The sequence below is a fragment of the Hippichthys cyanospilos genome, chromosome 9, assembly GCF_059441005.1.
Source record: "Hippichthys cyanospilos isolate Australia breed blue-spotted pipefish chromosome 9, RoL_Hcya_1.0, whole genome shotgun sequence".
Classification (NCBI taxonomy): domain Eukaryota; kingdom Metazoa; phylum Chordata; class Actinopteri; order Syngnathiformes; family Syngnathidae; genus Hippichthys; species Hippichthys cyanospilos.
The window spans coordinates 2,689,940-2,710,391 of record NC_142377.1 but is presented as its reverse complement, the minus strand read 5'-3'; the positions used below and the strand labels follow the sequence as shown (position 1 = coordinate 2,710,391).

At 40.6% G+C, this 20,452-nt stretch overlaps 1 protein-coding gene across 1 annotated transcript; it reads left to right on the top strand.

Annotated features, from left to right (window-relative positions):
• The first annotated feature begins 12,371 nt into the window (after positions 1-12,371).
• Positions 12,372-19,579, top strand: ube2v1 (ubiquitin-conjugating enzyme E2 variant 1). Its single transcript, XM_088423582.1, has 4 exons — positions 12,372-12,509; positions 13,499-13,647; positions 15,178-15,303; positions 18,345-19,579. The coding sequence occupies exons 1-4, from the start codon at positions 12,398-12,400 to the stop codon at positions 18,486-18,488; spliced, it is 531 nt and encodes a 176-aa protein (XP_088279708.1). The 5' UTR covers positions 12,372-12,397; the 3' UTR covers positions 18,489-19,579.
• The last annotated feature ends 873 nt before the right edge of the window (positions 19,580-20,452 follow it).

Genomic DNA, 20,452 nt, shown 5'->3' with positions numbered 1-20,452 from the left:
AATCCAGAGCTTTGTGTGGGGTGAGATGGTCTTGTGCCTCCAGAGTGGTTTCCAGAGAGACTGCAGGGCTGAGGCTTCCAGGGCTCATCTGCGGATAAACTCTGGTTTCAGGTCCCCATTGTCTGCCACCATGAATCTCAGATACACAAAGTTCTTGACAGGCTAACCCTAACCCTATTATTGCCAAGAAGCATTGAAGGCAGATTTGGTCCATCACCAACCTACATTAACTAGGGTCTCGTCCAGCTAACTTGGAAGCCAAGCTTTGTTGCTTCCTCACTATATATACCCAGAGTATGTCTCATCTGACTGTAGGATGTGCTGAATAGAATGGTGTCATCAGGTTATTTCAGTTTAGTCAGGAGGGGTGGTTGTCAAGGCACACTCCAGGGATGCACTCACAAACCTTGAAACATCAGATGGTCGATGATGCAGTCGAAAGGTCAGGAGCAGTCAAGTAGCCCTGGCGACCACCATTGGAGATGAAAAACCAGGAGGAGTCTTTGCTGTTAATACTGACACAACTGTGTGCGTTCCTGTAAAGCAGCTTGGACAGGGCAGCTGTCTCGCGTTGTGCTATTAGTGGTCTTTGAGGACACTCCAAAATGTAGTGTGGCAGGCGGTGTCAAAAGCAGCCTTTAGATCAATGAGTCCATTGCGAGCATCAGGCCAGCCTTGAGCAACTTCCCTGATCACATAACGTCCCACCCAGAGTTTCGAACATGTCCTCTGCTTCCACCCAGAACATCAGATAAGAGCCATTCTCCAATGCAACCCAAAGGCTGCAGGCTGGAGATGACCACAAGAGAAGACCCCTCACCAGATGTCTAGACATTATTGCAGCTAACCTCCAACAACATGGAGTCACTGTGGAGTGTTACCGGTGTTGGAAGACCGCATTTCAACTGGTCAGCTTAACGCATCGGAATGGAACACCCCAACCCTCGCTTGAGTCTTGAAAAAAAAGAAGATTTTTATTCAGTGTACTGGCTGCAAGGTTGTGTTGCATTTGAAGGTGCAAACACTCAAAAACGGATGCAAACTACATCAAATTAGAGGTATATATAATAATTTTAAGCCTTGCACATGACATGATATGACTTATTGCATATTCGATTCAATGTTACTCAAGCAGAGATATGAGAAGAAAACTGGGCGGGTTTTGAATTAAGTGGTGATTAGTCGACAACCCTAATAGCAGGGTTGAAAATGAGGAAAAACGAACTCCACTTGTACTTGGAGAAAAACGGTATTTCTTTTTTTTTTTTTAACTTATTTGAATCATTGAAGTTATTTTGTATGAGACTTTTAAGTCTGTGTTTCTGTGTATAACTTAAACAGTACAAGCCTACATTCATATGAGAGTTACAGAGAATATGAGAGGAAAATGTGGAAAAGCGGGCCATGAAAGACCGAGCCTGTCAGTCAGGAGAAACCCTCTATAGTCATGTCCCTGGGAAAAACACTAACCCATTCATACTACCCACACCCTTGACACACACACACCCATACACACACCAACAAGCACCCTCATACTCAAAAGAGGGAACACACACACACACACACACACACACACACACATCCTTGAATTGGGGGATGGAGTCGTGCCAGCTAGTTGGGGGAAGGTTGTTGTGAGGGATAGGTCAAAGGCAAACACTTCACTCCCTGTTTAAATGTTCATTATTCACAAAAACAGAATTATGCAAAGGTGGGCATTTTACATTTTCGTGCTGGTCTCCCCCCCCTTCCCATCATCACCTGCCAGTTTTGACAAAAATTGTTGTTATCCAGTCATCTAGTTGGCGAAAAAACAGACGCTTCGGAGAGAGGACGGCATAAAGATCTTGTATAAAAGTTTGTGTTTGATATACAGTATACAGTATATATGGTTGTATTAATAATATTATGATTGTATATATTATTTATGTGCAGTGTGTGCAATGTTCACTAAATTAATCTATCAATTAAACAATGGGAGACAGAATGCTATTGAAGAGAGGATGTTGCAGTTGGTAGAGGATTTAAAATATATATATATATACAAAAAAAATTAAAACTTTCATATACCACCTTTTTGCAAAAATATCAGATGTTATGACCTGCGGCTTATAGTCCAGTGCGGCTTATCTGTGGCAAAAGATGTTTTTTTTGTTTTGTTTTTTTTGGGTCAATTTTTGCTGCTGCTGCTGCTAATATACCGGTGCGGCTTATAGTCCAGAAAATAAGGTAAAAATACTTTAAAATTATTTGTCTTCAAAGTTTCATGATGTCCACTAACTATCATATCTGCACAGCATGTTGGTGACGGGTGTGGGAAGCTGAATTCAAAATGCAGAGAGGCAGGATATTATGGAGTAAGATCGCTGTCAGAAAGGGGGACTCGTGTTTTCAAATAGACGTATAAGTGTTTTCAGATTTGTATCTGTGTTTTCAGATTTGTATTTGTGTTTTCAGATTTGTAACCATGTTTTCAGATTTGTATTCGTGTTTTCAGATTTGTATTCGTGTTTTCAAATTTGTATTCGTGTTTTCAGATTTGTATTTGTGTTTTCAAATTTGTATTCGTGTTTTACCACTTGTATGAGTACGGCTCTCGCGAGACGCATGCAAGAATCTCAATCTCTGGCACAACTATAACGCCATACTCCTTTGGATGCACGAATCTTCCTTTGCACACATGGATCTGCTTTTGGGTTTGAGTTGGATATGCAAATTGAGGTGACATCACCTCAAGAAACCAGACAATGTCAGTCGATCCGCGAGCCAACCAACGCCTCTGCAACAATCACAGAACAAAGCTTAACACTACGCTACGCTACGGAAATGGACGGAGCTTCGGGCAATTCAGGTGAAGAGCACAGTTGATTACACAACTGTGCGGCGGGGTTTTTTAGACACCAGTTATTTAGCATTTCTTTGAACAATTTCTTCAAAGAGGAAAAGGGGACCTGGAGGTATCAATGGCCAGATTGCTGCATTAAATTATGCGATTTATTGCTCGATAATGGCCACCTGAATTGTTGCAGACGCATTGGATGGCTCACAGTTCGATTGAACATTGTCTGGTTTCTTGAGGTGACATCATCTCAATTTGGATAGCCAACTCAAACCCAAAAGCAGATCCATGCGTGCAAAGGAAGAATCGTGCATCCAAAGGAGAGATTCTCGCACGTCTCGCGAGAGTCGTAAAACATGGATACAAATTTGAAAACACGAATACAAATTGGAAAACACGAATATGTCTATTTGATAGGCATCTTACTCCATCGATCCATGTGTACAAAGTCAGATGCATGCGTACGAAGGAAGATTGACGTACGTGTCTCACAAGAGTCATACTCATATGAGTGGTAAAACTGAAAACACGGATACAAATCTGAAAACACGAATGCAAATCTGAAAAAAATGGATACAAAACATGCATATATCGATTTGAAAACACAGAAACGCCTTTTTGACAGCGATCTTACTCCATAGGAGTCTTAACCACAGAAGCTGGGCAAAACACGAAAAAACGCCGGATCAAAAGTAAGAACAGAAATAAAAAACAAAACCAAACTCACGGAGTGAACAATGACAGCGAGACAGGGAATTTGTGGAACTGCTGTAGGCGGCAAAAACAGCGACGTTAAACATAAACAACTAAATAACTATACTGGTACTTTAAAGGACAAAATTCACGCAAAAACAAAACAGCTGGATGGAACGAGAGACACCGTGGAGGAGACACTAGAGCTGCAACATGCTCAGAACAGGTGACACAAACTACACTAACGATAGACGCCAGGGAAAAACAACATGAACCCAAAAGCGAAATAACTCGGTCCACAAAATAAACCCACAAGAGGAAAAACCCAGACAGAACGTGACACCAAAAGCAGGCAAGCTTTAACAAGATTATATGCTAAATTAAAAATAGCAGTTTAATATGAGAACATCATTTTATTTATTTACCACTAATTGAATATGAATGAAATTAAATGAACAAATAATGAACAAATAAATAAATCAAATGCTTGACTCACCCAAACAGTTGTCCAGCACTTATTTCAGTACAAAATCCATTCTTCTTTATTTCCTCAGAAAGACTTCAATGACTTGCTTGTAGTTTCTACATTTCATTTCCAATAATAAATCTTTTTGTACTGACATGGACGCAAATGCTGAAAGTCACGTCGGTCCAATTCCCGTTTTGCTTTTCTTCAGCCATTGTGGGTTAAAAAAAAAAAAAAAGCAAATAGCTTTGAGTTTTCTGCTAAATGTATGCTTCAATGTATGCTATGCCTTATGGTTGAGCAACAAGTTTTGTTTTTTTTTGTAATAACTTTAACTACTTCCAACGTTAAACATGGTGGATCAATACAGTATAGCACCGCCTTCCTGCAGTGAGCATCCAGTCATGTGACGTTCAACCTCTAGATGACGATCTTACGACTCGATTGGCTATTGCAGCAGTCTATTAACATATGGGCCCATTTACATTTGTCTTTGCACATGGCACAGAAGGCTCACGCCATGTTGATGCAAATGCCCTGGCTTCGGGCAAAGGCAGATTTCATACAGCCTGGAGACACAAGTTAGCTGAACGCTAATTGGCTAAAAACTCTAACATTAAACTACAGCACTTGAAGGATTATAACCGAATGGATATAAAATGACGCGAGAAAAATTGCATATGGTGAATAATTTTATAAATGAAATATATATATTTAGTAAAAATGAAGTTTAAAGCGAAAGTGAAATTGACTTTTATTATAGTTATTATAATTACGTATTATAGTTTATTATTGTTATGATAATGTCAGGTTATATTAGGCCAGCAGAGAAGGCCTTGCTGACCCTGACTGTTTAAACTAACCTTACGTAAATTTAAGTAAACTAAAAATTGTTATTAATACTCTCTTGGACTTGTAAATGATGGCCAAATCGCTGGAAAGGTAAAATAGAATTGAACAAATAAACGACCTAAACGACATTCTCTGCATACCAACAATCCACCAACGCTATCTCAGGGCAACCAAATGGACTGCATTTATGTTATGAACTGTTTCAGTTAATAATATAAATTTAAAGGGTTTAGGAGCCTTTTTTGGGGCTATACATTATAATGCATAGGAATGCACATGACTGTCATTTGTAACGAGTAAATATTACTATTTTTTGGGTGTACCTTACACTCCAGTGTTACGGCAAAAAGTGATGCATGACAGTGATCACATTACTTTTGTAATGCTTTACTCCCAAAACTGATAATGATTTGCAAACAATTAGGCTTACAAAATCCTCCCCGCAACACATTTTTTTTGCGCATCTATGTGACTTAAAAACAACATAGATTGGGCAAAAAAAAAAAAAAAAGTAAACTAAAATTGCAAGCTAATATATTCCTGCTAAAAATATAGAAATTAAGCTTGTTATTGAAAAAATAAATTGTTGTGGCTGGAGCCACCTTTAAAGAGTTAGAGACCTTGGTGATATGGGTGTACTGTCCAAAAATATAAAAAATACAACATAAAAAAAAAAGAAATAAAAGGGGATTTGTCCTACACAGGACAGCTACTAGGTGGGACCTTGGTTGTTCAGAAGCTTCTGCTCCCCATCACTCGTTTATAGGGTACAGCTGCCACCTGGTGGAAGAGAGATGGCCGTCTATAGCTGGCTGGTCACATATAGAGGGGAAGCCTATCCATAGCAGTATCCTGAGTCCCAGACATGATTAGAGTAAGCTGTGTTTACCATGTGGTTAGCTGTTTCCCCACCATGTTCCACATGCTTCTAGATATCAGGACTTAATGCTACGCATATTGTTCCAATACACCAGCCCTCAGGGTGGGCTCAGAGACAGAGGAGGCCACCAGGCCACTACGGGGACTTTTTATGTGGCAAGATTCTTAAAAAAGCAACCCCTGTTCTCAAGTCTTGTCACTTCCAATGGGTTAGAAGGGCCATGAAGGCAACAGATGTGAGGACGCTGGAGGCAGGGGTGTAGCCAAAAATATTTCAATGGGATAGCCAGGGTGACACAACACCTCACAGAGAGGTAGACAGGGGTGGCTGTGTGTGTGTGCATCATTCTAAAGCACAGGTGTCGAACTCCAGTCCTCGGGGGACAGTATCCTGCATGTTCTTGATACCTCTCTTTCAAACAAACCTGATTCAAATCATTAGGATACATTTCAAGCTCCGGCATAGCTCACTAATAAGCTAATCATTTGAATCAGGTGTGTTGGGGAGAGAAAACCGGAAAACATGCAGGATAGAGGCCCTCGTGGACTGGAGTTTGACACCTGAGTTGTACAGACAGGTGTCAAACTCAAGGCACTGGGGCAAGATCCAGCCCGCCACATCATTTTATGTGGCCTTCAAAATTCTGATAGCGTATGTAATATGCATATATTTCACATGTGCTTTGGGTTAGGTCTACAAACGTGTCCAGGGCGTGTGACAAATAATGGGTTTTGAGTCTCTGTGGGTACAACGACTGTGGGTGTAGGCTGCGAAGGTACAGTGTGCCTCGGTTGCATGGCTTCCAACTCCAGTGTCTCTGGTGTAGGTGACATGCAGTCCATTCTGGAAGAACCAGGACCTTGGCTGTCTGCACCTGCATGAAGCAATGATGGTTTGGGTTCCTCAACAGGAATAATGTGACATCTGTTTCTCCTCCAAATTCTCCCATTTGAATGGACAACATAGGAGCCTGGTTCCTTGCATATCTCCTTGGCAGTCCCAAGATGGTCATGTCCTTTAGGGGTTTGTAAACAAACCACTTGTCCGTCAGTTAAGGGCTGCAACGGGCGACGTGATTTGTTGTAGTCTCGTTTTAGAATCAGCCTTTTGTTGAAAAGATTGGCATTGATTTTTGGGTGTTTTTCACTGTTAGTTCCAGTAGTCTGCTGCTTACTGGAATGGCTGCACGAGTCTGTCGTGACATTAGATGCTCAGTATGTGAACCAAGAGTTGTATCACGGGGAATGTTTCTGAAGTTTAGTAGGTTTAGGAAGACATCAGTTCCATCTCTGTGAGACCTCCATCAGCTGCTTGTCACTGCAAACTGTTCTTTCTGCAAGCCCGTTGGACTGAGGATAGTGGGGGTTGCTGGTAGCTTCCATTGTTTGGCAAATTCTCTAAAATGCTGACTGCCATATTCTCTGGCATTGTTGGAAAAGAGGATGTGGGGCATGCCAGGAGCCGAACTTTTTTTTTCAATTTGGAAATGACAGCTGATGATGTCATCATGGAGTAGGTTGATCTCGAACCATCCAGAAAAAGAATCCACAAGTATTTGATAGCTTTTACCTCGCCATTCGAAAATGTCCATGGCCACTGTTGATCATGGCAACTTTGGAACGAGTTCTATTGGCTGTTTTTTGGGAATGAGGTGGAGTTCTGGTGGCTGTTTCTGCTGGTCGGGTTTGGTGCTGTTGCTTACTGATCATGAGAGCAACTCTTCAGAAATGTCTTTTGGCATGGTTGGCCAAGGGATGATGCTCCCAGCTCTGCGCTTCAGCATCTGGGTGACCTTTGTGAACAATATTAATTTATTTTCTTTTTGCAGAGATGGGGGATGATTGTTTATTGACCTTTCATGACCATTCCATTACTCTCCTGTTAATTCATCTCTGTAAGGGAAAGAGTTTTCTCGAAGGCTGGAACTGGTTTTCTTTGGTGGGCCAGCCTCTTAAAATCACAGTGCTTAGGTCTTGTAGGGTGTCATTTGCTATCGTGTGGTTTCTGAGGTCCACTAGGCATGATGTGGAAAAGTAACTTACAGACATTACTTCAAATTCAGTATCTCATACAGGATTGTGAGAGACCTGGGTGGCTGGAGCCCTTGAAAGAGTGTGCCAGATACACGTGTTTTTCTTTCTTATACACCAAGCTGATGAAACTCTGCAATAGGAGTAACATTCTCTGAAGATGAGCAGGGGCTGTATGAATGGGCTTTTTTAGGATTGTTACTAGAGGCTAGATATTGGTTTCCACAACTGTATGTTTGCCGTATATGTAATCCTTGAACTATGTGCAGGCAAACACAACAGCGAGAAGCTCCTTCTCAATTTGTGCATATCGTTTTTCCGTGTCGGTGAGAGTTTGCAATGCAAATCCCACTGGTCTGCTATTTTGCATTCACGCAGCTCCAAGTTCATAGCAAGACACATCACAGTTGAGTGTGACTGCTACATTGACATCATAGTATGCCAAAACGGGTGCTCTCGTCAGGAGTGATTTGAGGCTGTCAAATTCTTGTTGATGTTGTTCAAACCAGCAACATGCACTTTCCTTGTGTGTTAGCCTTCTTAGTGGTGCAGCGATGTCGCTGAAATTTGGGCTGTACTTCCCAATGTAATACACCATGCCAAAAAAAATGTTGCAATGAGGTGGCGTCTGATGGCTATGGCATGTTAGTGATTACAGCAGTTTTTGAAGTGTTGGCATTCAAGTCATCACTTGTGCAGATGTGGTCTAAAAATAAATGATCCAGGCAAAATTTGCACTTGGCTGGATTAAGTTTTGAGTTTGACTTCTCTGACACGTTCGAGCACTTTTTTTAGGTTCAGATCATGTGCACCTATGTTACGGCCACCAATGATGACGTCATTGACAATCACTTGGATGGATAGCTTGGAAAAACTCCACAGAATGCTGGAACGCCTTGCTTGCAGAGTTGATTCCAAAGGTATCCTGTGCCTGAAATCTGTGCCTGAGCGAGAGAACGCTAATTTTGCCTGCTTTGTTTTATCCCCACTTTCAGTCCTCTGCGTGTTTTCTTTTCACTAACATCACGTTACTATGGCGTCACTCTTAATGCTTTGTCAAATTACTGGTGCTATTTGGCGAAGTGGACAGCTCTTTCGGTGTTGCGCACAAAGTGCACATAACTATCGTATTCTTTTTGTCTTTATCTCTGATGAACTGAAAGTAATGGGCGTATTTCCATCTTTTGTACATATTGTCCATTTTCAACCTGTCGTCAGCTCCTGCATTACACTAAAGCGTTACAGGAAAAAGTCATCCATTACAGTAATTACAAAAATTTGACAAACCATTTAGAGCCGGGCCATAGTAACATGAAATGAGCGAAAAGAAAACTCGCGGATGATTGTGCTCTCTCGCTGAGGGATGACACTTCAACATCGAGAGGTTAGAAGATTTGTAAGGATATACGCTGTTGCTTTCCACCGTGGATTCACCAGAATTTCGAACCCTTGTCAGCAAGATACCTGTCGCAACTAGAAATAACGACAAGGTAAACTAATGCTAACTTTCAATGTGCAATTGCTATTGATAACGATCTATAAATAGTTCTGGTCAATGTGTATCAAAATGAAGCATACAAAACTCATGTTAGCCAGTACGTTAAAAACCTTAACAATGATGTAGGCTAGCTGCTAACGTTAGTCCCACTGAAACCATCTATTTTTTAATCGTATTTGTGCCACAATCGCAAGCGAGTAATGAAAGATTTTGAGCCATCAAAAATTGATTTTGAGCATAGAAAACATTTTTGAGCAAGCAAAAATTGATTTTGAGCACAGAGAAAAATATTGAGCCTGCATAAGTTTTGCGCGAACAACGATGGATTTTGAGCACAGGAAAAAAAGTTGCTTGCTCAAAATCTCTGATTGCTCGCTTGCGATAGCCCTCCTTCCCTCGCTCAACAGTTAGCTCTCGCGCGCTAAAAATACAGTACATTGATTGACTGCTTGGTCTCCCATTAGATTGCTTGTGTGCTCACTCGGAAGGAATAAACGAGATTGTGTCACATCGAGTTGGGCGGGTGAAGGTGGACTTCTTTGGAAACAATGTATGGACATTATTTTTAATATTATTATTATTACTGTATAGTCTCATTTGGTAGAGCTACCTTATTAGTTTTTGGAGTTTATTGATATGTCAATAATGAAAAAATGTGTCTTAAAGTGCTGTAATTTCATCATTTTAACCCTCTCCAGGCAGGCGTTGCAAATTTGCAACAATAATATGAGAGTCCCCTAGGTATTCCACATTAATATTGTTTGAGGCATTTTTTTAGACATTTGAAGAAAAAAAAAAAAGAGAAACTTAATTTGATCCTGAAAATGTTAATAACACACACCATGTGTTTCAATTGGACAGCCATGATATGTGTAACCACCAAGTCAGGGGCAGACTTATGCTTGCGTTTTTTTTTTTTTTTTAATTCACCCAAATTGAAGTAACGGACCAATAAAATTCATCCATCCATTTTCTAGAGCTGCTTATCCCCACAGGGGTCACAGGCTTGCTGGTGACTATCTCAGCTGGCTTCGGGCAGTAGGCGGGGGACACCCTGAGCCGGTTGCCAACCAATCGCAGGGCACACGGAGACGAACAACCATTCACGCATCCAATCACACCTTAGGATGATAATTCAGTATGTTCAAGTCACCTGCCATGCATGTTTTTCGAGTGTGGGAGGAAGCTGGAGTGCCCGGAGAGAACCCACACGGGCTCAGGGAGAACGTGCAAACTCCACACAGGAAGGCCGGAGCCAGGTGGATTTGAACCGGGACCTTTGAACTGTGAGGAGGGCGTGCAAACCACTGTCCTACCGAACTACCCACCAATAAAATCATGGTATATATTTATATAACTTCAAAACATAAATTTCACATTCATTATTCTTGTTTAATACTGTCTAAAATAGTACAATCAAATATTAGTCACAAAACATTACCATTACTATTAATCATAAACCATTCCAAGGGTTTTCATTTATTGACAAAAAAAATCTGATCATTTTTATACTTTGCATTGCAAATTCATCTCTCTTGGTTTAAACGCATTTGCGGGCCAAATACGACCCGCTGGCCGTATGTTTGACACCTCCGATTTAAGGCATAGTGTAGGGGTGTCCAAATTTTTTGCAACGTGGGCCAGATTTGGTGTGTTAAAAATGTAGGGGGGGCAAGCTTGGCGGGCGTTCTTTACATATAACAGCAATTAATTTAAATACATTTCAGCAATTAATTAATTTAATTACATTTCAGCAAGTCGTTCTGTGTTTCACACATGTGTTTTGGTTCATTTGAAACGTGCATATCAAAATTGAATTGACATTAAATATTGAAATTGAATATTCACTTTTTTTAATTAACTTTTTGTAACAGTTGAACAGAAGTAAGTGTACTCTTGGGTGCAAATTACATTTGAAACAAAAAAAATCTCACCATGGCAATCTAATATTTATAAAAATTTTAAACACAATAACAGCAAAATAGGCATATCAACAAGTGCAGGGCTCATTTAAATTATGACATTAGTAACTATAAATGTTGATTGGATTTTTAAATGGTTATTATTCTGGAGTGAAAATTTAAAAAAAAAAAAAAAAAACGTTTTCAGACTTACCGTAAATGAAAAATGACTTGTCCGCATGAGTGTGATGGGTGAAACTGAGATCTGGAGTGCAGGACAAAGGCCAGGTGTGGCAGTAGTATAGATGCGCAAGATGTCTTGTAAGTGAGAGTCCGGTAGCCGTGTCCTCACACGGCTCTTATTTGAGTTCATAACCGAGAATGTCTTCTCCCACAAATACCTCGACCCGAACAAGCTTAGCATTTTCTTAACAATGCTCGAATCTCATGGAACTTGTCCTTATCCAGCTGTCGGTAAAAGTTGTAAAATATTGCTGCCGTGAGATTAAACTAGATTCAAGATGTTTCAGTTTCTCGCTGCGTTCATTACCTGTGATCTTGCCATATACGTCAGCATGTTTTGTTTGGTAATGTCGCTTCACATTTAACTATTTAAAAACAGCCACGGTCTCTTTACAAATGAAGCAGACACAGTGGTTCTGTATTTCAGTGAAGAAATAGTCCAATTTCCACTCATCCTTAAACCGTCGGCCCTCGCTGTCAACTTCCATCCTTTTGTTGATTGTCGCCATTTTAGTAAGTTAGGGGCTCATACAGTCAATTACTCATACACTAATTTGCTGTTCCTAATTGAGCCTATAGATGGCAGCAATTACCACACGCAGGTAACAGCGCTGCTGCCCAATGTATTAATTTTCCACGCGGGCCAGACGTTATTATTTTATGACGGAAGCTGCGGGCCGCCTGGAAATTGACCACGGGCCGCATTTGGCCCACGGGCCGGACTTTGGACAAGGCTGGCATAGTGCGTTCTAAATTATGTCCAGTGAAAGGCGATCGCATACCACGAAAGTTTCCTTAGCTGCTGCCTGTTGAGAATTGGATGTCTGATTTTAACTTTCATTTGTTCTCGTGGTTCGTATTTTGATGGTGAAAGCACAACTGGCACTAGTATTTGGGAAAATCAATGGCAAAACATCACTCAATACCTTGTTAAACATTAACAGCACATGTAACTGGAAGCGTGAAAAAAGGTAGCAATTCGAATAAACAGCGGTCTCATGTGCTACCTTTTCTCCATTGGGCGGACGCGCGCGCTCCACAACGTAGTCAACAACTTACGTGCGCGTACCCGACGACTTGTGACCAAGATGGCGTGTCCCCCTGGATCAAGTAAGCCTACTTCACATATAGCCCAACCAATACCATTTTCTTTGCTTTAAGATGTTACGACAACTAACGCACTTTTTAAAAAAAAATATAAAATAGTTTCACTGGCTAAAGCTTTTGGTGCTTTGGACTTTCGGGATTGTGCTTGACATGCTATGCGCATTTGTACTTGATAGCTTAGCGACTAGCAAAACTGGCCGCCAACCTTTATGTGCCTTTATGAGGTTTGCTGTATCAGACAATAACGCACCTTTTTAAACACATATACGCGGTTACATATAGTCACGTTCGCCATCGTGTGTTCTCATAATTTCACACAACACGCACACACACACCGTAGCCCTACATAACAATGGACAGCTACGACAGTAAGCCTCTGAATGCAAGAGTCCTCCTGTGTTCAGTACTGTTTCCTCATTACTCATACGAAGATGTTCTCTTAATTGCAAACGATCATAGAATCGTGGTATTCTCACAGCAAAACCTATGTATTAACAATAAAAACAACACAGGTCACGAATCCTTTAGGGGTTCCACCAGACAGCAGTCCGAAAATTGTTTATTTCATTCAAATCAACAGAAGACTTTGACTTTTTTCTGACTGTGAGGTAATGGTATTTACATTAGTAACTATTTGGACATACAGTTTTGAAATGTGTTACCTGCCTCTGTGTTTATTATTATCTCCACCTATTGTTTTCTGAACATCTGGTCATTAGTGTGAATAAGGAACCCCCTTTTGAGTCAATTGTCTTTGAGTCAAAAATTCTCACTTTTCCTTTTCTAGTTTAAACACTTCAATATGACCATTATAGCTCTTGAGAATTATGAATTAAGCTGCAATATATACCACACATCTACATTTCTCTTTGGGCTCAGGTAAAGGGCTAGTGACTGCTCATTAGTAGAGCCACATAGAGCATGTTATTGTGAAGAAACCTTTTTACTTGCCTCCCCATTAACTATTACAACTTATATTTCTCTATGTGAAGATGTCGTAGTTCCCCGCAATTTCCGGCTGCTGGAAGAACTGGACGATGGGCAGAAAGGAGTAGGAGATGGCACAGTTAGTTGGGGCCTTGTCAATGATGACGACATGACTCTCACTCATTGGAATGCCACCATCATTGGCCCCGCTAAGGTAATTAAGTCTCTGTTAGTGCTTATGTCATACATACTTCACATCAGCCTGGAGCAAGGACATTTATGACATTTCAGGCTTCGATGTTAAGCTTGGAATAAAAAGATGGAACAAGGTACATTGTCATTTCACAGGAAATTGCAGTACCAAAATATTATGTGAAATACTGCTGCTCAAATGAAAAATATCATTGTTTCCCAGTACATTTATGACAAACAAGATATGAAAATAAATCTTTTGCTTACTTGAGCAGCTAAATTGAGAGTATGGGCAAAGCATGAACTATGTGCCACTTTGTTTTGTCCCTTAGCATAAAAGGAGCATTATCAGTCACAATTGTAACATTATTTAGGAGAGTATAGACAGTATTTTCATTTATTTACATGTATGTGAGTAATATGTGTTTATGTATTAATTTGGAGTTAGAGTACATCGTTTTATATTTTGCTTTGTGGACATGCAGACATGTTTAGTTGATTTTGAAACATTTGTTTTCTCTTCTGTATTGATATTTGTTCATGGTTATCCCATTTAATTCACATGTGAGAGAGAAAAGTGCAATAGAGCAAGGGGAGTTCAATTGCCAACTTAAACACCTCTTCAGAAAGACTGGTCTCACTGGACGCAAGGAACTTTATTGTGACCATATCTGAAATAAACTTTGACTCAACAGATGCCTTATTAGTAGGCAAGAAATGTACTTCAATCAAAATCAACAGTTTTGTAATAGCCATTGACAACTCTTCCATCTCTTCATCCCCTCTAATTAAGAATTAGGGTGTCAGCCTCAACAGAACACTCTCCTTTCCCTTTTCCTGTCAAAAATATCGCCCGCCTTTAGCCGCTCTGCTCCCCAACTATGGAGCTCACTCCCTTCTGATCTTAGAATTCTTGACTCCATTTTACTATTTAAATCCAAACCCAAAACCCCTTTATTTCAATTTGCCAGTTCTTTCAAGTTACTGCCATTTTATTTAGTTAGTTATGGGTCACTTCCTAATAATAAGGCCACCCACAACCTTGCTCCTCTCTACCTCTCTTTTTTTTTTTTTTGTGACACACCCATCCTCTTCTTCCATCAATTCTTCTGTTTCCCCTGCCCTCCTCACTTCCATGGGGAGCTTGGCCTTGAGCAGGTCTGCTCCCCAAAGATGGAACTCACTTCCTTCCCATCTCAGAATTCTTGACTGTATTTCACTATTTAAATCCAAACTCAAAACCCCTTTATTTCAATTTGCCAATTCTTTCAATTCACTGCCATTTTATTTAGGTAATTATTGGTAACTTCCTACTTATTTGACTTATTTGAGTACTTTCATTGTAAAGTATTTTACTTTCGTTTTAATTGTAATGCATGGGTTTCTTGCAAGGCGCCACCAAATAAAATGTATTATCATCATCATCAAACTGCATCTCTCCAATTTGACAGTAGGGTCCAAATATTTTTCTTTTGAGTATTTTCACATGTTGGCTATACTTTTTGTGCCACACACGCTTCTACTCCAATAACCCATTTTTTTCTGTTTGTAGACTGTCTACGAAGGCAGAATATACTGTCTGAAAATCGAATGTGGACCCAGATACCCAGATCATCCTCCTCATGTACGATTTTTGCACAAGATCAACATGGTTGGAGTGCATTCATCAAATGGAGTGGTAAGTGCAATTTTACAACAAACAGTAACATGGTCACTGATACTTTTAGAAACAAGATTGATATTGTTTTAATCAGGATACAATTAGTGTTTGCCAGAGAGAATTGGGAATTGAATGAACGTGGGACTATAATTCCAATTGTTCCGTAACTCTTCAGATTTGAAAACATCAGAGCAAAATTTTGATTCCAAGTTAGCAGGACAGAAGAAGTACGAATGAAGGTAGACCTCGGGCACGCACACAGCCTCTCTCTGCTGTAGCCGCTATCTGCCATGCACCATCTACAGTATTTCTTTTGGTCGGCTCCGCATAAGTCACTGCTAACTTGAGAACAACACGTATGATGCTTTCAAATGTACTCGGACATTGCAGATGCAGAAAATACCCTTTAGATGCATTAAAAATGAGTAGATACAATAATAATCTGGCCCAACTATCGCACCCATCCATTATCTAAGCCTATTATCCTCCAAAGGGTCTCGGTTTTGCTTGAGCCTATTCCATTTCTCTTCAATTAGTAGTTACGGAAGTGTGTACGGTGCATACAGTGCCTTGCAAAAGTACTTGGCCTTTTGACCTTTTCAGCCTTTTGCCATATTTCAGTGTTCAAACATAAAGAAAGAAAATTTCTATTTTTTGTCAACGCTGATCAGCCTCAGTCAATCAACCATGATGTCACCACCACGTTTACCTGTGGGGATGTTGTGTTCAAGGTGATGAGCTCTGTTGCTTTTACGCCAAACATATCCTTTTGCATTGTGACCAAAACATTTGATTTTGTTTTTTTCCGACCAAATCACCTTCTTCCGCATGTCTGGTGCGTCTCCTAAGTGATTTTGGCAGACTTTAAATTGATATCTTTGAGAAATGTCGTTCATCTTGCCACTCTTCCATGAAGACCAGATTTGTGCATGTTACAACTGACTGTTGTCCTAGCTGTAGATCTCTGCAGTTCATCCAGAGTGATCATGGGCCTCTTGGCTGCATCTCTGATCTGTTTTCTCCTTGTTACAGATGAAAGTTTTGAGGGACAGCCAGGTCTTGATGGATTTGCAGTGTTCTGATACATCTTCTATTTCATTCTGATTGCTTACATAGTACTCCTTGACATGTTTAAAGCTTGGGAAATCTTTTTGTATCCAAATCCGGCTTTAAACTTCTCCACGAGAGTATCTCGGACTTGCCTGGTGTGTTCCTTCTTATAACACAGCAGGTGCATTTATCCGAAGACTTGATTTACACACTGGTGAATTCTGTTCATCATCATCAGTCATTTAGGACAACACTGGATCATTCAGATCCTCAATGAACCTCTGGAGTGAGTTTGCTGCCCTTAATGTAAGGGGGCTGAATAATATAGCAAGGCCAACTTTTCAACTTTTTTTTGTGTGTTAAAAAGTTTTAAATAGCCAATAAATTTCATTCCACTTCATGATTGTGCCCCACTTGATGTTGATTCTTGACAAAGGGACATTTTATAACTTGAAGCCTGAAATGTTGCAAAAGTTTAACAAGTTCAAGGGGAGTGAATACTTGTGCCAGGTACTTTTGCACCTACTGCCACTGAAGCTGTGACACGGTTCCGTGACAACTGATTGCCTCCTTCAGGTGCTTCGCTCAGTCACCTGCTCGCTTTTTGTTTAATCTACCCATTGGTAATTTCTTTGTGACTTGTCAGCATCTAGTTTGGCTGCTCTAAAAACCACATCAGCCTTCTCACTATGTATGTAATATCAACAGCGGCCAGATCAAGCGAAATTTCGCCTTTCGCGTGGTTAAAATATTTTTTTTTTTTAAACTTTTTTCGGGTTTCGCGTCGCGACAGCCAATCAACTTCGAGAACATTCGACGGCTCACGCAGGGGGCAGGAATGAATCATGGTGGCCGCCTTGCGGTCACCGGGAGCGATCCGACACGGCCGGCTGAGCTTTCAATATAAAACAGAGCCAAGCAAGAGCACTCACCTGGCTTGTAGAAAGGCGGAAGCGAGAACTTGGGACAACTGGTATGTGCTTCACTTAACAGCTGTTGAACCGTAGTTACTGTGCTAAGCTAATGATAGCGCAGCATTGTCAGTACAATATTTAGCACGGTCTCGGCCACTTGATTGCGACATTGTAATTTTTATTTTTTGGCAGGCAAGTGTTGCCGCAAAAAATAAAGGTGCTGTCGGTGAACATATTGACTCTGTCACATCCCAGAAAAGTGAAAGTTCTCAGCAAGGCTCTTCTTTCCGGATCTACCGTAAAGTGCACAGCAAGCTCGCTCCACTCCCCTCCCCTCTCCTCGCACGACAAAAAAGTGGACAAAAGTACAACAGCAACCGAAAGCCCCGCGAATGAGCGTAGCGACACGAATTTTCGCGTTCGGTGTGCACGTAGCATAAAACTAAATCATCTCCAAAACATTATTTCGGGTGCAGCCCACGCGGCTCGGTACCAGTTGATCCGGTCCGTGGACCGTGGGTTGGGGACCACTGGTCTAGGATGTCCACTTTTATGCCGTTCTGTGACTCTTCCAGTCTCTCAATATCTCTGTTGCAACCTGTTGATGACACTCTGTGCCACTCCAAGCGCAGTGGCCACTTCCGTCTGAGAACATCCTGTTTGAAGCATCATAACTGCAAGGGACTGTTGATCCACTGTTAGGTGTCGTTATGGGTCTCATGCTGTCAAAATCTAAACAGCACGATGAGAACTACTGTTTAAACGCCTGCTCTAATTGAACTAGGACATTTTTTGGTCAATTCAAGGATCAAACACCTGCTGTGATTTTGGCCATTAAGCTCCTTGTTAGAGAACAGCAACTTGGGCTAAACTACTGAAACAATGAACAGTTGGATATGTGCATTCAAAAGCTTAGAGCAGGTCACATTAATGAAGTTCACCTGTGAAGGTTTGAATGCATTTTGGGCTCGTCCTGAAATTTCCCCCAAAAGCCAAATATCCCTTACTTTTTGTGAGTAGTGTATGTAAATTTGGCTTTCCCAGTGAGAACATATTTGGGTTACCTAACCTGTTTTAATTTGCCCGTCTTTGCAGGTGGACATAAAGGCCCTGCCCCGCTTGAGCAGATGGAAAAACTCTTACACAATGCGTATGGTGCTAACGGAGCTCAAACAACATATGACAATGAAAGAGAACTACAAGCTTTCCCAGCCACCTGAGGGCCAAATGTACAACTGATGCATTTGCCCCTAACCCCTCCCTGTCATCCATAAACACAGAGAAATACACACCTACAGACAGACAAATCACATTCCACATACTCAACACTTGACTATACCACTTTGGCTACACAACTGTCATTTTGTCCAAGATCCCAGACTACCATCACCTTCATCTTGAAACATCTCATTGGAGAGCAGGAATAATATGTAGGTGAATTCTTCACCTAATGCCCAGTTAACCTATTTGGTCTGCAGGGAAGACAACCCTAAAAATATTGTGCACTTGGTTTGTTTTGTTTGGCCTGTTCATGTGAATACTGATCATTTGTTGTTGAAATTCAAAGTTTCATAAATAACACTGTTCTGTTTTTCCGCCAGTGAGGGATTTAAATCATGCTGCTGATGAGCAAAGCCCTGTGTTCAGACCAAGTACAGTATTTTTTTTTTTTTTCCCCCCCCTCTCTCTCTTATTACACATCATACACTTTTGCTGTTTGTCTGAACTACTGTACGGTGTCCCAAACAATACTTAGCCTAATAGCCTATTTTAGTCTTGAATTAGATCCCCAAATTCTGCAATCCCAAAGATGTGAATTAGTTTGTCCTTCGTGTAAGAAGTGCATGTCTGATTCAAGGGATTATTTTATCAGGGGACTTTCAGTAACTTGTGTACGAACAAAAGCACTGCAGGCTCATCACTCGTTGAATAGCAGCAAAAGCACAGCAGGCTCATTACTCATGTTGGAAGAGTTCTGTCTGTCATAACACTTTGTAATCGTGACATTCTCGGCAACATGTGAGATGGGAGAGGGTTGGGTGTGGAGACCCCTCTGCAAGAGAACAGAGTATCTGTTTTGTTTTTTGTTTTTTCTTGGATCACGACTTGACAGTAGCTTGTGCTGACTTTGATTTATTTGTTTCTTGGGGTGGGTTCTTGTTTTGGTTTCCTTAGTTTTTGGGTTGATCTGTATGTTCACCCTGAAGTAGTCAACTTTCTGCCTACTGAACAGTTTATGGCTTTGAATGTTTATTTTATAACAGGAGAATTCAATGAGGGTGATAGGGACCTGTTGCATGGTTTTGTTTGAATTAAATATTACTTTTGCACTTTGTGTATTGTGGTTTTCCAAGGCCCTGAGCAGAAAATGTAAATGGTATGAACGCAACATGAATACATTTCCATCACTCTCACAATTCAAAATCACTGCATTTGATAATCTCCCTCACGTTTATGTTCACAATGTTTGACCATACAGACTAAAGTGCGTAACAACCAAAGCCTTCGCAAAACTTCTAAGTCTTTTACTGAAATGGCAAAACTGACTTCATTCATGCAATCATGGAATTTTGACGGCATTTTGCCTTCTGCAATGCACTGGAATGTCTGGTTTGCAATTTGCAACATTTCTTCCCATAACAAATAAATGCATTACAAAGTATATTATTTTTAGTAATTTCTTCCATATTCGAACTGATGCCATCACAAAACCTTTCACACTTAACATTTTGACATTCTCAGTTGTCAGACATAAAATGTTTATACATTTACATAAGCTAGGTTCACACTGCAGCCTGAAGTGAGCCAAATACGATTTTTTTTTTATTTTTAATTTTTGGCCCCTATTTGACCTGTATTTGATCTTTTGATCAAATTGTTGGCAATGTGGTCGACACATCCAATTTTTGTCAAATGCGACCCAGGCCACTTGAGCTAGGTTCACACTGCATCCTGAAGTGACCCAATTCCCATATTTATTTTTTGTTGACCTTTATCTGATTGTCATTGACAGTGTGGTTGACACAGATCCGGTATTTCAAATGCGACCCAGGCCGCTTGGTTATGTGGTACTAAATCCGATGCGTATCTTTCTGTCATGTGAGTTCAGTCTGACATTTATCTGACTGTCATGTAGAAAACAAGTGACATGTCACAATTCTGCACAGAGAGGCGCAAGTTGGTTAGAAAAAACAAAACAAAAC

Excerpts from the sequence above, each read along its gene's own strand:
- ube2v1 (XM_088423582.1), top strand. The coding sequence starts at position 12,398 with ATGTGCTACCTTTTCTCCATTGGGCGGACGCGCGCGCTCCACAACGTA. Across the intron at positions 12,510-13,498 it reads GGCGTGTCCCCCTGGATCAA|ATGTCGTAGTTCCCCGCAAT; the intron begins GTAAGCCTACTT and ends CTCTATGTGAAG. Across the intron at positions 13,648-15,177 it reads CCATCATTGGCCCCGCTAAG|ACTGTCTACGAAGGCAGAAT; the intron begins GTAATTAAGTCT and ends TTCTGTTTGTAG.